Below are 14,531 nucleotides of genomic sequence, written 5' to 3' on the forward strand. Positions count from 1 at the left end.
GCAGGAGCTGCTAAAAACAGCCTATCCTGCCTTGACAGAGTACAAAATAGACTTCGTGGTTTAGTGGGAGATGCCCTTTTCTCTTCCCTGCAACCTCTTTCCCACAGAAGAGACGTTGCAAGCCTGTCTTTGTTTTATCGTTATTTCCATGGCATTTTCCAATCCCTCATCCCCCCTCGCCAATCTTTCACGAGAAACATCCGTCTGGCTGAAACTACTGTCAATAATTTTCCCTACTCTTTATCTGTGCCTAAATCCAAGCGTAGATTCCATGAGCAAAGCTTCTTTCTTAGAACTGCACGCCTGTGGAACTCTGCCGCTTGCCAGTTTCCCACCTGACTACAACTTGGACGTCTTCAAATCCAACATAAACAAATTCTTGACAAACCGCCTTCTTAAGTAAGACACTCTATCTAAACACCCAATACTAATGATTACTACAATACTATCTCATTGATTACTGTACATGCAATAACCATTATCCCTGAGTGGCCTTCGGGCCTTGATAAGTGGTGAACCCCATGTAAAAAAAAATCGGAACTTTTGTGGGGTATCGGAATCGGAAAAATTTGTGCCTAATTTCCGATTCCAAAATCGATTCTTTTTATATCTTTTAAACTTAGTTTTCCATTGCTTGTACTGATAATAAATCTTTATTGTTTTTAAACTATTAGTAAGACTAAACTCTATAGATCATAATAACATCCAAATAAGATGTAATTTTTTTTTTTTGCATAAAATAAGCAAAACAAAACTTGAAACTTTGCGAAAATACACTAGGTAACCTCTACAAGAATGCAGTTTATTTACAAGGTATCAAAAAATTGTTAAAGATACAAGAAATATTGTGTCAAGAAAAATAATATCAAGCATTATTGCTAATTAAATGAACATAGAATATTTAATCCTTAATTTATTTATTTTATGGGTTTATGGTTTTGTCCAGTTTTTATGGCAGGTTTTTGTCTGCTTCCCTACTCAGCATGGACAAATATGACAAGAAATGGACAAAACGTTATGAAAAAAGCTTGCTTTGAATTGAATTTGAAATGAATTGTGAAGTTTCATGCTTTCGTGTGAAAAACTTTTAGCATCAAATTTTCTTCTTGAAATTGATTCTGCCTGTATCATTTATTTATGCTTAGACTTAGGATGGCGCTAGCTATCTGAAGCCTGATCAAATGTTCAAGTATTTTTTCGCATCTACTTGCCAAATATCTAGATGACAGTTCTCAAAGAGTCCACAGTTAAAATATTTCAAACGAAACCGGCAAGTTTTATTTTCACTGTGTCCTCTGAAATTGTTAATAGTTTATTGTATCTTTCTCGGTTTTTTTTTTTTTTTTACAAGGGTGTCACCACTTATCAAGGCCCAGAGGCCACTCGAGGATAAGGGTTAATAGGTATACATTAGTCATTGTGATTTTAGCATAGTAAACAGTGGGAATTTTGAAACTTGGATTACTTAGGGAGACGATTCAATTAGAACTTGTTCACATTGGACTTCTTTTTTTTTTTTCATAGGTATCAACTCATTATCAAGGCCAAGAGGCCACTCAAGGATAAGGGTTAAAGAGTGTACAGTAGAAATTGGACAATATAATAATCATTAGTAATGAAAATTTGTTTCGGTTTCGAAAAAGTTAAAAATATACTTGAATATCTCACAATACATATATTATTCCTTAATTGGAATTCATTTTTGAGATGAGCATTATATATATTAATTTATTTTTATTTCGGACTACTAGTCTCATCTTTATTAGTTGTTTTTTTTCATCTTTTATTGGATTGTTTATTCACAACGTTTCGGCCAACTAATTCCTCTGGCCTTCGTCAGGTGGTAACTGCTACGGATAGGAACTTCGAATCTCCTAACTGCATTCTCAGCCATCACTGCCATCTGTAGTTGTTGTTGTCTCACCACATTTTTTAGTTGGCCGAAACGTTGTGAATAAACAATCCAATAAAAGATGAAAAACAACAACTAACAAAGATGAGACTAGTAGTCCAAAATAAAAATGAATTAATATATCTCACAATACATTTATCAAAATCTTGGATAAAACACATAAAGGGAAAACATTTACAAGTTTGTCAAATTTAAAAAGAAATTATATCTACATTTAAAAGTACACCCCCACCCCCAATGATAATCTACTTTTTTGGGCAACATTTGGAAACCCACGAAAAACAAAATTATTTTAGAGTTTAGGATGGAGGGTTAGTAGCGCATATAAATTTAGCACAACTATTGAATAAATATCGATTGAAAATAGCTCGCTGTTCAATAGTCTTTTTAAAAAGCGGCTACGCTTTCCCCTAAATTATATTAAAAAAATATCTTAAAATGTTAAGGGTGCTTTAAAACCAAAGAAAATCGATTTTTATAAGTTAAGAACACGCTTCGTACTACTGCTCTCATAGAGGGTAAAGTTAGACACAAGGTCGTTTTTTAATGTGGGGAATATCCAGCTCCAAATGAAGTGTCACTCTGAGTCGGAACAAAAGTAAAAATTGCCTCAGTCTAGTCTGAATTTGATTATTTAAGGGAACAGCTCAACAAGAACTTGTTTACATTGGACTTGAAGATAACCATATTGTAGTTAGATAGAAAAGCAGATCTGTGGTACAGAGTCGTACAGACAGGCAGAAAGAAACTTTGATAAGCCAAGATTGTGTTCGAAATGAATGTTGACTTTTGCATTTTTAAACTTTAATTCAAGACATTATATGAAAATAAACTTATAAAATTAACAGTAGATTCTCTACAGTGCAATGTAGACTACAATGTATTGTGGACCACATCACTGCAGGAAGGCATGTGAAATTTCTTCTGTGCACCGCAGTGGATCCCCAACTAGAGCAGGCAATCAAGTGATTTAATTGAAAATAAAATGGGCAATTTCAATGATTTTGATAACAATAAAAGTACCTGGGAACATTTGTTTATCCCCATTCAATCCCAAGCAACTTCAGGTCTCCCTGCTAGTATATATATATATATATTACCAGGGAGTTATAACTTCACATCTCTCTATATAAAAGCATAGAAGATATCAACGGATACACACTCGAGAGTCAAAACAATGAAAAGAATATGCTGTTGTCCTAGCCCTAGTTATAACTTCATAAGGCCTGAAGACCACTTGAAGATGAAGATTAATCCGTGGAAGGTGGTCAGTGAGATAATAGCATAGTGACCAATAGTGGCGGAAAGTGCGTAAGCATTTGATTATTTAAAGGAACGGCTTAACAAGAACTTGTTTATATTGGACTTGAAGACGACTATGTTGTAGTCAGCTTGAATGTAAAAACTTTAAAAAAACAATAAGATTCCAGTTCTTTTAACTCGAAAAACTTTTCAGCACTGTACAAATAAGAGATATCAAATTTCCCTAAAAACATTTGTACTGAACTGGAAAATCGAAAACATTCTACAAGACAAAAAGGTTTCACAAACCAGAAACGCATTTACATTTTTCTTATCTTGTATTTATCTCAGAATAAATATTGCACCAGTGATCAGTCGCCCTGGCATAAAACCAAACTGTTTGGCCTTAAAATGACACTAGAGTTGGTGAAGAGGCTGTTAAACAACAAATAAACAAATAAGCAGTTCTTCCAGGTAAATAATCTAGAAAAACTTTTCAGCACTGTACAAATAAAAGATATATTAAATGTTCCTAAAAACAATTCTACTGGACTGGAAAATCTAAAAAATAGAATAATAACCGCCTCTATCCTACAAGACAAAAAGTTTTCACAAACCAGAAACACGGTCCTGGATATGACCTAAAACTATATCCGATGGCGAGGCCCCACCTTGCGGGCCTTGGGGAGTGTGGAGCCACCCTTTAATTGCCATTGCTCCCAGGTCTACTCTGACCCGGAGTGGTAGTACCTGTTAGGGTCCCAACTATGGGTTAAATAGAATCTGACGTAAAAAAAAAAATATACTCCATTAAAAATTGTTCCTCAAAATAACTAGATTCGGCATTAAATAACCTGAAAAAGGTTGATATGCCGTAAAACAAAAACAACCAACCAACAAACCAAAAAAAAAATATATATATATACTCCATTAAAAATTGTTCCTCAAAATTCAAGATTCGGCATTAAATAACCTGAAAAAGGTTGATATGCCGTAAAACAAAAACAACCAACCAACAAACCAGAAACGCATTTACAATTTTCTCATCTTGTACTTGTCTCAGAATAAATATAGCACCAGTGATTATCATCAAAAACTTATTTTTTATTAAACACATTGTTGGAGACGCACCCCTATTACTAGGAATAATGAACTATTCCATGACGTCACTTCCAGCAGTAGAGAGTCGGTGACAGACGCGCAAAGCAGATGGACAGTCACAACTAGTCCTGCTATGAGCAAAGATATTGTTCCAGTGCATTTTTATGTATTTTTGTGAATACATTTTTATTTAATTGTTACTGTGTCTTTCTCATTGTTTATCCAACCAATAGCACCAAAACACACATACTAATTGAATATAAAGACTTCGAAGCAGTAAGATCCCAGTTCTTTGAACTAAACAAGCCAGAAAAAACCTTTTAGCACTGTACAAATAAAAGATATATTAAATTTCCCTAAAAACATTTGTACTGAACTGGAAAATCTAAAAATAGAATAATAGCCACCTTTAGTCTACAAGACAAAAAAGGTTTCGCAAACCAGAAACGCATCTACAATTTTCTCATTTTGTATTTGTCTCAAAATAAATATTACACCAGTGATCTGTCGGCCTTGCATAAAATCAAACTGTATTTCATATATACTGATTTAAAAAAAAAAAAAAAATCTATTTGGTCTTAAAATGACCCCAGAGTAGTTGACGATGCCATTAAGCACCAAAGTTCCACAGGTGCGCAATTCTAGAAAAGAAACTTTTGTTCATGAAATTTGCGTTTAGATAGAGAGTGGGGGGGAAATATACACAAAATGTCTACTTTCTTCTTTTCTTTTTAAACTTTGGATTTTTTTTTTTTTTTTCTCTATTTATCAGGAATACCAATATTTAGAACAATCCCACATGAATTTGCAGCAAACGGTTGAAGAACAGGAAGCCACGCTTGCAGAACTTGGAACTCACTTAAGTCAGTAAGTATCAGTTCAACTTTATTCCTAACAGTCTTATAACATTATCATTCAATCACAAAAAAAACATTTTTCCAATTTTGTTGAAATTAAAATAAAAAAAATCTTTTTCTTTTTTTCATCGAATTAATTTTTTTTATATTTAAATCCAAACAAATTAATTTGCGATGAAAATAATTTGAAAACAAAATTTTTTCATTAAAAAAATCAAAACGAATGCAGGAATTAAATGAATTTAATAATGGATAAAAATTTGTTTCAATTTGAAAAACGTTTAATTTTTCACATTTTTTGAAAATAAATGGATTTGAAATTTTGAATCCAAAACAAAAATTTGTTCGTTTTTTTTTTCAAACAAAATTAACCATTTTTTAATGGCTGGTGACCTTGCTTCTGTCAGTTCTTTGGCTTTATGCTGTTTTTTTTTTTCTTTCTTAAACCACCAACTTTATTACAGAGTGTAACAATAAAATTGTCACCCTAGAAAAGACTGCATGATTCCATTTCCGTTTGACTTTCAAGCCAAGTTCGAAGATGTGAGGTGGCATGATGTGACCCTCACTTGAAATCATACCAAAGACCGTAATCATTCATGGCCAGAAACTTCATTGACCTGTCCTCAAGCATTGAACCGTCCGGATTTGTATTTTGAGGGTGCTGGCAATGGTCCTGTTGTCATAACTTGGATCTGTAGAGAGCATACAACAGCATACAGCGATCCATCTCCGATTTTGCTCGTTGAACATTGTGTCACTTTCAGACTTGATAGAATGCTCCTATCGCTCTTGGGATTTGTACAAAATTGGCCAACTAGTAGATGGTCTGCAGCAAAAAAAGAAAGCCAGTTTATATCAAATGGAAATGGAATCATGCTGTCTTTTCTAGGGCGGCAATTTTATCGTTTATCATTCCACCTTGTAATGTCTTCCATATATTGGTAATTTTGTCTGCTTTTGTTCTAGGTCCAAGCTAAAAGTTGAGGACATGAAAGAAGCCCAATCCGCAGTTCGTGAAACTCAGTGGGCGAGCGATCGTGAAAGCAAACAGTGTAAACAGTGCAATAAACAATTTTCAGTTTCAAGAAGAAAGGTGAGTCGGAAGGTCAGGGTTATGCCCCTTCTTGAATCTGATCCAAGGTCGGGTCGGCATCTTCCGGCAGTTTACAGTAAGCGTCCGGAAAAGAACTAACGCAAACACTGCCAGGCAATAAATTAAAAAAAAAAAAAAAATGAAAATAAAACTTTAACACAGAAGATAAGACTTGTCATAAGTCTTATTACGAGATTTCTATCAATTTAATGAATGTTTCGTTATTTAATGTTTTCTGTTGTTATATGAGGAGCTTTCAATAAGTTTCCAGACTGTTTTTGTACAAGCATTTAAAATCGTCATAGACTCTTGAAAATTCACTATGTTATTGCTATACATCTTATCAGATGACTGGCCAATTTTTATGATTTCAGTTTCAAATGAACAGCTACAGCAGGGATTGGAATACACCCTACTAAAGCCTGATTGTTGCAGCTGGTGAATTTAAAAAATGCAGTCTAGACGTGAGGACACTTTAGAAGAACGATATGCAATAAAATTCTGTTTTAAACTTGGAAAAAATGCCACAAAAACACATGAAATAAAATAAAATAAAAAACACGAGGTGCCTTCAATAAGTTTCCAGACTTTTTGTACAGGCATTTAAAATTGTCATAGACTCTTGAAAATTCAGTATGTTATTGCTATACATCCTATCAGATGACTGACCAATTTTTATGATTTCAGGTACAGCAGGGATTGGAATACACCCTACTAAAGCCCGATTGTCACAGTTATGAGACAATTGAGGAGATGAATGAGGCTAAGATGAAGAGGACTAGAGTTTTATGTGTGTACTTATTTAAGGCATCTCGGCACTTCTACACTATTGGAACGAAACTTCTGAAATCGTAAAACTGAATTTCACATGAAAAAAATGGTATCTACGTATTCCTCGTATTTTTAAGATGATTGTATCCAAAAGTTACGAAAATCGATAAGGTAGAAAATTATTTTTTAAAGAAAATAAAAAATAGAATTTGATGAAAACGATCGTAAGAAACAGGAGAGTTCAAAAGGGAGGTAATTTTTCACTTTGATTTAAACAGGATGGCGGCAATTTTTTTCACCTGCTAACATGATTAAAGTTTTTTTTTTTTTTAATAATTCAGTAATATTCGTGTAATTTCGACTTCATAATTTGAAAGCTACCATTGTAACTTATTAGAATTGACAAAAAAAAAATCAGTTGAAACCATTGTTTTTTTTTATCTGATTACAAAATCTCGTTCCAATTCTGTAGAAGTGCCGGCATCTCAAAGTAGCATATAAAAACAGTGCTTTTATTGAGACTTCATCTCAAGGCTAAGGAGTTCTTTAACTTGAACAAATGATTGTTAATATTTTGAGAGGATTGTATTGCCATAAGAAAAGAAAATATTGAATCAAATTTTATAAAGGTTTTTTTTTAAAGCCTTATGTATTTTTTATTATTTCCAAAAAATATTAAACTCTGTAAAAATACATTTAAAAGCAAATATACTCTTATGTTTGTGAATTTTTGAGATGAGGATTGATTATCAGTATTATTTGGATTATTCGGACTATTGTTCTCATCTTGAGTGTTATATTCACACAACGTTTCGTTCGATGTAACCTCCGATTTTCTTCAAGTGTATCTTGTCAAACTCAGGAATCTTCCTATCAAACTTTGGGATCTGCGCAGAGTTTCAAACAAAACCCTTTATTTAATCCGTAGGAGTTACATGCTCCTGTTTTGTCAATCATAATTGGGAAGAAGTCTGAAGTAATTTGTGATTGTATTTTGAGTGTTGCCCACACTGAGGATTGAACCTTCAACTTCTGTAGCAAAACGCGTATGAGCACATGGGAAAATATCAGCAGGAGTTGTAGGACAGCTGGCTTGCGAAGATATTAGCAGCCGTAGCCAAAAAAGCACATATGTAAATTAGGAAGTGTACAGGGGCTTGTGTGACAAGAAAAAGAAAAAAAAAAGGACTGCACATGGTCGAAGAGAAGCAAAGTCTGCGGCGGAAAAGATGAACATGTAAAGTCGAAGGCAAGAAATGGTTGGCTGATGCTAGCATGAGGCAAGATGGACGTGTGGTCCTGTGGTGGCGGCGAGAGACTTTTAAGCTGGTGTTGAGACGGCAGGATTTTGTTAATCTCATGGCAGACAAAATGAACAGTAAAGCTTTTTTCTTAGAACTGCAAACCTGTGAAACTCTTTTCCATTTGCCTGCTTTCGTCTTCCAGTCCACTGTAAACAAGTTCTTGATGAGCCGTTCCCCTTAAGTAATCCAATTTACCAAATTTCCACTATTAACAATTACTACGGCACTGTCCCATTGACCACTGTACACTTATTAACCCTTATCCTCGAATGGCTTCTGGGCCTTGATAAGTGGCGACTCCTTTGTAAAAAAAGAAAAAACAGCAAGAAGCATTGTTTGGAAAGTAACGGTAATAAATGCCTTTTGCTAAAACAGAAGAAAAAAAAGCCGAGTCAGATTAATTTATTTCAAACGGAATCTTTTATTTAATCCATCGGGTAGCATTAGTCTCGTTCCATCAACCATGACTGGGTAGAAATCCTAAGTAACTTGCAATTGTATTTTGAGTGCCGCCCGCACTGAGAATTGAACCTTCAACCTCCAAAATAGTGTAACTTACAACTGAATTTTACCAAATACTTATTCACTATGCCACAGGTACGAGTTTGGTAAGATACACCTGAAGAAGGTTAGAAGTTATATCACTCGAAACACAAGATTAAATTAACATGTTTTTCTCTTTTCTTTTTTCTAGCATCATTGTCGACATTGCGGCTACATCTTCTGTAACGAGTGTTCCGATAACAAAATGCCCTTGCCATCATCTTCGAAGCCTGGAAGAGTGTGCGATCCTTGCCACATGTATCTTCTACAGCGGTACTCGGCAACCTAGCTTATGTTTCGAGTATTGTCGGCCTTCAAAATCTATGGAGAAGAAAATAAAAAAAATAAAAAAAAATATAAACGAGACACCTCCCCACCCCCCAAAATTTGCCTCACAAAATTTTAAACTTGAGAAAAAAATGGCGATGGTGTGGTATAGTTAACAGCTGAGAAATCAAAAAAAAAAAAAAAAAAAAAACTATATATACAACGGATAACTTCCACCAAAAGCAAAAAAATTAAATTTTCTACTGACCTGCATAGTTTTGCAGCTCTGAAACTGTTTGTAAATTTTGTTGTTTCAGAATTGTTCTGTTGCTTGCTTTCACTTATTCAAATTCGTTAATAAAATGTGATGGTTGGTTATTTTTTGAAGTGGTCAACAATTTCAAACTTAAATATTAAACAAGTTACTCCTGATCCAACTGGAAACTAACCCCGGCTTAGACTTAGGGTTAGTAATATCATAAGCCTGTTTTTTCATCTTTTGAGCCTGAAATAAGTGACTGCACAAAAACAAAAATATCGACACCCATCTTTGATGAATTCAACCATGTGAAAGTAAAGGAGCCAATTTTTTCAAATAAGAAAATTTTCAAACAGTTTCAGAAGGTTTTTTTAAACTATGCATGTCTATAGAAAAGTACATTTTATTGCGTTTGGTAACAGTTATTCGTTTTATTTATTTTTTTCTCCCTGATTTCTACTCTGTTAACTATACAAAATGATTACCGTGTTTCTAAATCTACAACAACAAAAAATGGAAGAGAGAAATAAAAACTAATTTAAATCAATGAAAAAAAAATGATTGAATAAAAACGGTTCTTATTTGGAATTCAACTCAATTTAACAAAAAAAGAACAAGAATTACAGAAAAAATCTTTGACACACCTATCTGTCATGAAACGAAAATATCATATTCCAAAAATCATGTAAATTGATCAAGTAGTTTGTGTATATATATATATATATATATAAAATCATTTTTTTATGATTTTTAGCAATTAATAGTGTATTGTAGCCATTAGAAAACTGATTTTTCAATCTCGGCAATTCGAATTAAGTTGTCTCCCTTTATTAAAAATGGCAAATTAAACACAATTCTCGCTCTCATTAAAATTTGATTTTCTTAGTTGAAAAAAAAAAAAGAAATCTATTTGATCAATTTACATGATTTTTTAAATATGGCATTTTTATTCCGTGACGGGTTCGTATGTCAAAAGGATTTTTTTTTTTTTAATTAGGTTGAATATTGGATTTGCACCAAAAAAATTTGTAAAGTATGAATGATTAAAAAAAAAGAAAAAGAAAGAAAATGGCTATGACATGACTTCATATTTCTTGAACAAAAAAAAAAAAGAAAAAAACTTATGGATAAATCTATAGTCTATTTATTCTTTTTTTTTTTTTTTCCTTGATATGATTCTAAAAAGAACAAAAGTAGCATCCCCCTCCCTCATTTCCCCTCCTTCGAAGCAATTTAGAAAGAAAGATAAACATTCCTTCTTGGCTTATTTACTGTCATCTCTAAAAAAAAAGCCGAACAAGTTCACATGATTTCGGATCAGCGTCATGACTATGCTCGTATGATAGGCGGGATTTGAATTGTGAATGTTGTATACTGATTATTTTTTGTTCGTTTGTGCCCCTTTGCCCCAATTCTTCCTCTGTTTTTCTCTGCTTGTTTTGAATATTTGTTTTTGAACATTTCAAAAAAAAGATATACTGAAGAAGAAAAAAAACGACCAAGAAAAATTAAAATCTACTTATAAAACTTGAAAATTGTGTTCTTGTTTTTAATTAAATTTTGAATGGGACAAAATTTGAAAATAATTCATAAAATTTGAAGGATTTTATTAAATGCCATTAATTATTCTGAAAGGTCTCATTAGATGCCATTAATTATTATGAAAGATTTCATTAAATGCCATTAATTATTCTAAAAGATTTCATTAGATGCCATTAATTATTTTGAAAGATTTCATTAGATGCCATTAATAATTTTGAAAGATTTCGTTAGATGCCATTAATTATTTTGAAAGATTTCATTATTAGATGCCATTAATAATTTTGAAAGATTTCGTTAGATGCCATTAATTATTTTGAAAGATTTTATTAAATATCATTAATTATCTTGAAAGATTTTATTAAATATCATTCATTATTTTGAAAGATTTTATTAAATGTCATTAATTATTTTGAAAGATTTTATTAAATGCCATTAATAATTTTGAAAGATTTTATTAAATGCCATTAATAATTTTAAAAGATTTCATTATTAGATGCCATTAACTATTTTGAAAGATTTCATTATTAGATGCCATTAATTATTTTGAAAGATTTCATTAGATGTCATTAATTATTTTGAAAGATTTCATTAGATGTCATTAATTATTTTCATTAGATGTGACGTATTTTGAGTGTTTTTAACGTTTTCTGTCTCATCTCTCTCTTTCCCGGCATAAGTTTTGGCTCGCTAAGCATCCCAATCTCGGGATAGTGCTGTCCATTGCTCACATTCTACACAGAAATCCCTGAGATCTCGCTTTAGCACATCCTTGAATCTGAGACGTTGACGACTAACAGGCTGAGTACCCTCTTTCAAAACACCATTGTGAGGTAGTTCACATGACATTTGGTTTACATGGCCTGCCCACCGAAGTCTCATAAACTTGAGGAAAGTGCACCCGCACCTGTCCGTCTGAAGAGCTATTCGGTTGTCATTCTGTCCTCCCATGACATGCCAATAATTGATCGGAGACATCTTGTATGGAAGGCACTAACCTTGGACTCTTGAGGACGATATGCAGATAACGTCTCAGCCCCATAGAGAAGGACACTCAACACACACATTTCATACACATGGACTCTCGTCTTAATGGTCAGATGCTTGTTCTAAACATTTTGCGTGAGCCTCTAAAATGTGGTAGAGGCTAGGCCAAGTCACGTGCTAAGTTTGGAGTCAAGAGTAATTTTTTTGGCAAAGGTATTTGATTTGATTTGGGGTTGTATTATCTATTGTAAAATTAACACTCTCTGATGATTGGGAGAGGATGACGGTTTTCTTAAGACTTATTGTTAGTCCAAAATGTCTACATGAGTTTGAGAAAGAATCTAGAAGATGTTCAGTGGAAGATGTGCAAAGAGCATCAGCGTAGAGGAGTTTGCGGGCAACTAGTTCCTGAACTCTCAACTTGGCTTTGTATCGTGAGAGGATAAAGAAATTCCCATCGTCACAGATTTATCAACGTTCTGATATGCTAGTTAGAAAACAAAGAAGTACATCCCGAACAGGGCTGGGGCAAGCACGCAGCCCTGTTTGACTCCGGAAACTGGTCAGACAAGTCTCCCCCATACTGAATTTGTCCATGCATGTTCTTGTGAAAAGCTTTGATGAGTGACAGCCTGCTTTTTCAAGGACGAGGAATAGAGCTCCTCTGTCGACCAGGTCAAATGTTTTCTCAGGTCTGTGAGAGCTATATGTAGTGGTTGTTGCTGTTCTCGTGCCTTCTCCTTCTCGTAGTTGACTGACCTGCCCTAAAACCACATTGCGATTCAGGATGCACAGTTTCGGCAATTTTCTGTAGACATGAGAGGAGCAGGTTGGCCATCACTTTCCCAGTTACACTGAGAAGTGAGATGCCACACTAATTGTTGCAATCCCCTCCTGAACCTTTGTTTTTGAAAAGTGTTGTAATTTTTGTATCTTTGAAATCTTGTGGAACAGTTTTGTGGGCCCAGCAGTTGAGGATACACCGATGGATGTGTTCGATAAGAACCTCTGAGCCTGCTTTGAGGAACTCAACGGATATTACGTACTCACCTGCAGCTTTATTGTTGCGGAGAGTGAATATTACTTTGGCTATCTCTTGAATGGTTGGTTCTTCATATAGTTCATTTAGGGTTGGGAAAGGATTGATTGACTGAATGACTTGATGAGACACGTTGCTGTCACCATTATACAAGTCAGTGTAATACTCAATCCATCGATCTAATTTCTCAGAATTATCCATGATTGTCGTACCATCTTTACGCTGAAGAATACTGAGTGATTTCTTGGAGGGCCCTAACCCTAACCCTAATGCAGACTTTATTCCAGTGTACATTTCTCAAATCTCTCCTGCATCATGGACTGTTTCAATTGCAGAGCAAAGAGAATCCCAATTCTGCTTCACACATTTTCAACTGACCCTTTGAGCTTCAGAATGGCATTTCCTGTGGTATTCTTTATTTTTTCTAGTTAGTCTGATTTTATGAGAGAGGAAGGCATGTCTTTTTTTTTTTTTCGGGAACTGGATCGTCGGAAGTGAAGCAGAAAACCAATCTGGGTTTCTCCTGGCCTGTCTCCCAAAAACATCAACAGCACAGTCTTGGATTGATTTCTTCATTGTAGTCCAGGACTGTTCTGGATCGGTCACCCTGTCTCTGGCTGTTTTCAACTTTTCAGACATTTGGAGGGAATGTTGGTTTTGGAGAGGTCAATCTTAAGCGATTTAATAACTCTCTTATGGTAGAACTTTGGTTTAAGCACTATTCGAAACACCATAGTGCTATGATTTGTGTCACAGTCTGCACTACGGTATGTTTGTGTGTTGTGTACTTTGCTCTTGTTATTTATTTTGGTTATGACGAAGTCAAGTTGATACCAGCGGGATGATCTTGGATGACACCAGGACACCTTATGAAAAGGGTTACCTGGGAATAGCATGTTTGTGGTGATTAGGTTGTTTCTGCAGCAGAGCTCAATTAATTGCTCATAGAAAACATCTTTCACTGATGCTTCGGCATCAAGAGTTGGTGCGTAGGCAGATAAGACAAGAACACTACCCTGCTCTGTGTTGAGCCTCAGATGGGAGAGCCTGTCAAATGTTGCTGATGTGGTCTGAATGCTCAGAATGAGACTGTTCCTCACAGCAAACCCAGTGCCGTACATTCTTACTTCTCCTTCCGGTCTACCAAACCAGTAAAACGTATAATTTTCCTCTTTGATAGTGCCACTTCCAGAGAGCCTCACTTCTTGCAGTGCTGCAATATCAATAGTACGCTTGAGCAGTTCTTAATCAATCACGGCATCATGATCAGTATTCATTCCAGTGGTCATTGTCTGGACATTTCACGTAGCAAAGGTAAGCTTAGATTTCTTGGGTGAATAACTGAACGCTGTGACCTGCACACCCATGCAGTTAGTGTGTGGTGGAGTGATAGCAGAGGCTGCCTGACTTGGCAGCTTATCATGAGACTAAACAGTCTCTCCCACTGTTGATTGCAGTCCCTAGCGCCTGGCTATATCACCATTAGCCATAGCTTATAACCGGTAACTACTGTAACCCTGTTTACTTCAACAGTTATGACTGTGAGGCAATTGGCTCTGCTTGGTAGACGCGATGTTGTTGGTCATAGTTTAGATCTCTGCCAGAACTGTTAAG

General features: G+C 34.7%; 1 protein-coding gene across 15 annotated transcripts in view; it reads left to right on the plus strand.

The window, feature by feature from the left end:
- Positions 1 to 9,468, plus strand: part of LOC145266567 (RUN and FYVE domain-containing protein 2-like) — a 328,450-nt gene extending 318,982 nt beyond the window's left edge. For 8 of the 15 annotated variants that reach the window (XM_080122395.1, XM_080122403.1, XM_080122390.1 and 5 more), the window contains 3 exons: positions 5,028 to 5,122; positions 6,082 to 6,208; positions 8,978 to 9,468. In XM_080122395.1, coding sequence (XP_079978521.1) covers positions 5,028 to 5,122; positions 6,082 to 6,208; positions 8,978 to 9,115 — 360 coding nt within the window. In that variant the 3' untranslated portion in view covers positions 9,116 to 9,468. The remainder of the gene's footprint in view (positions 1 to 5,027; positions 5,123 to 6,081; positions 6,209 to 8,977) is intronic. The other 7 variants (XM_080122393.1, XM_080122400.1, XM_080122389.1 and 4 more) reach the window with 1 other exon arrangement.
- Positions 9,469 to 14,531: the final 5,063 nt, after the last annotated feature.

The sequence above is a fragment of the Euprymna scolopes genome, chromosome 41 (genome assembly GCF_053919585.1).
Source record: "Euprymna scolopes isolate OS-2025 chromosome 41, ASM5391958v1, whole genome shotgun sequence".
Classification (NCBI taxonomy): domain Eukaryota; kingdom Metazoa; phylum Mollusca; class Cephalopoda; order Sepiida; family Sepiolidae; genus Euprymna; species Euprymna scolopes.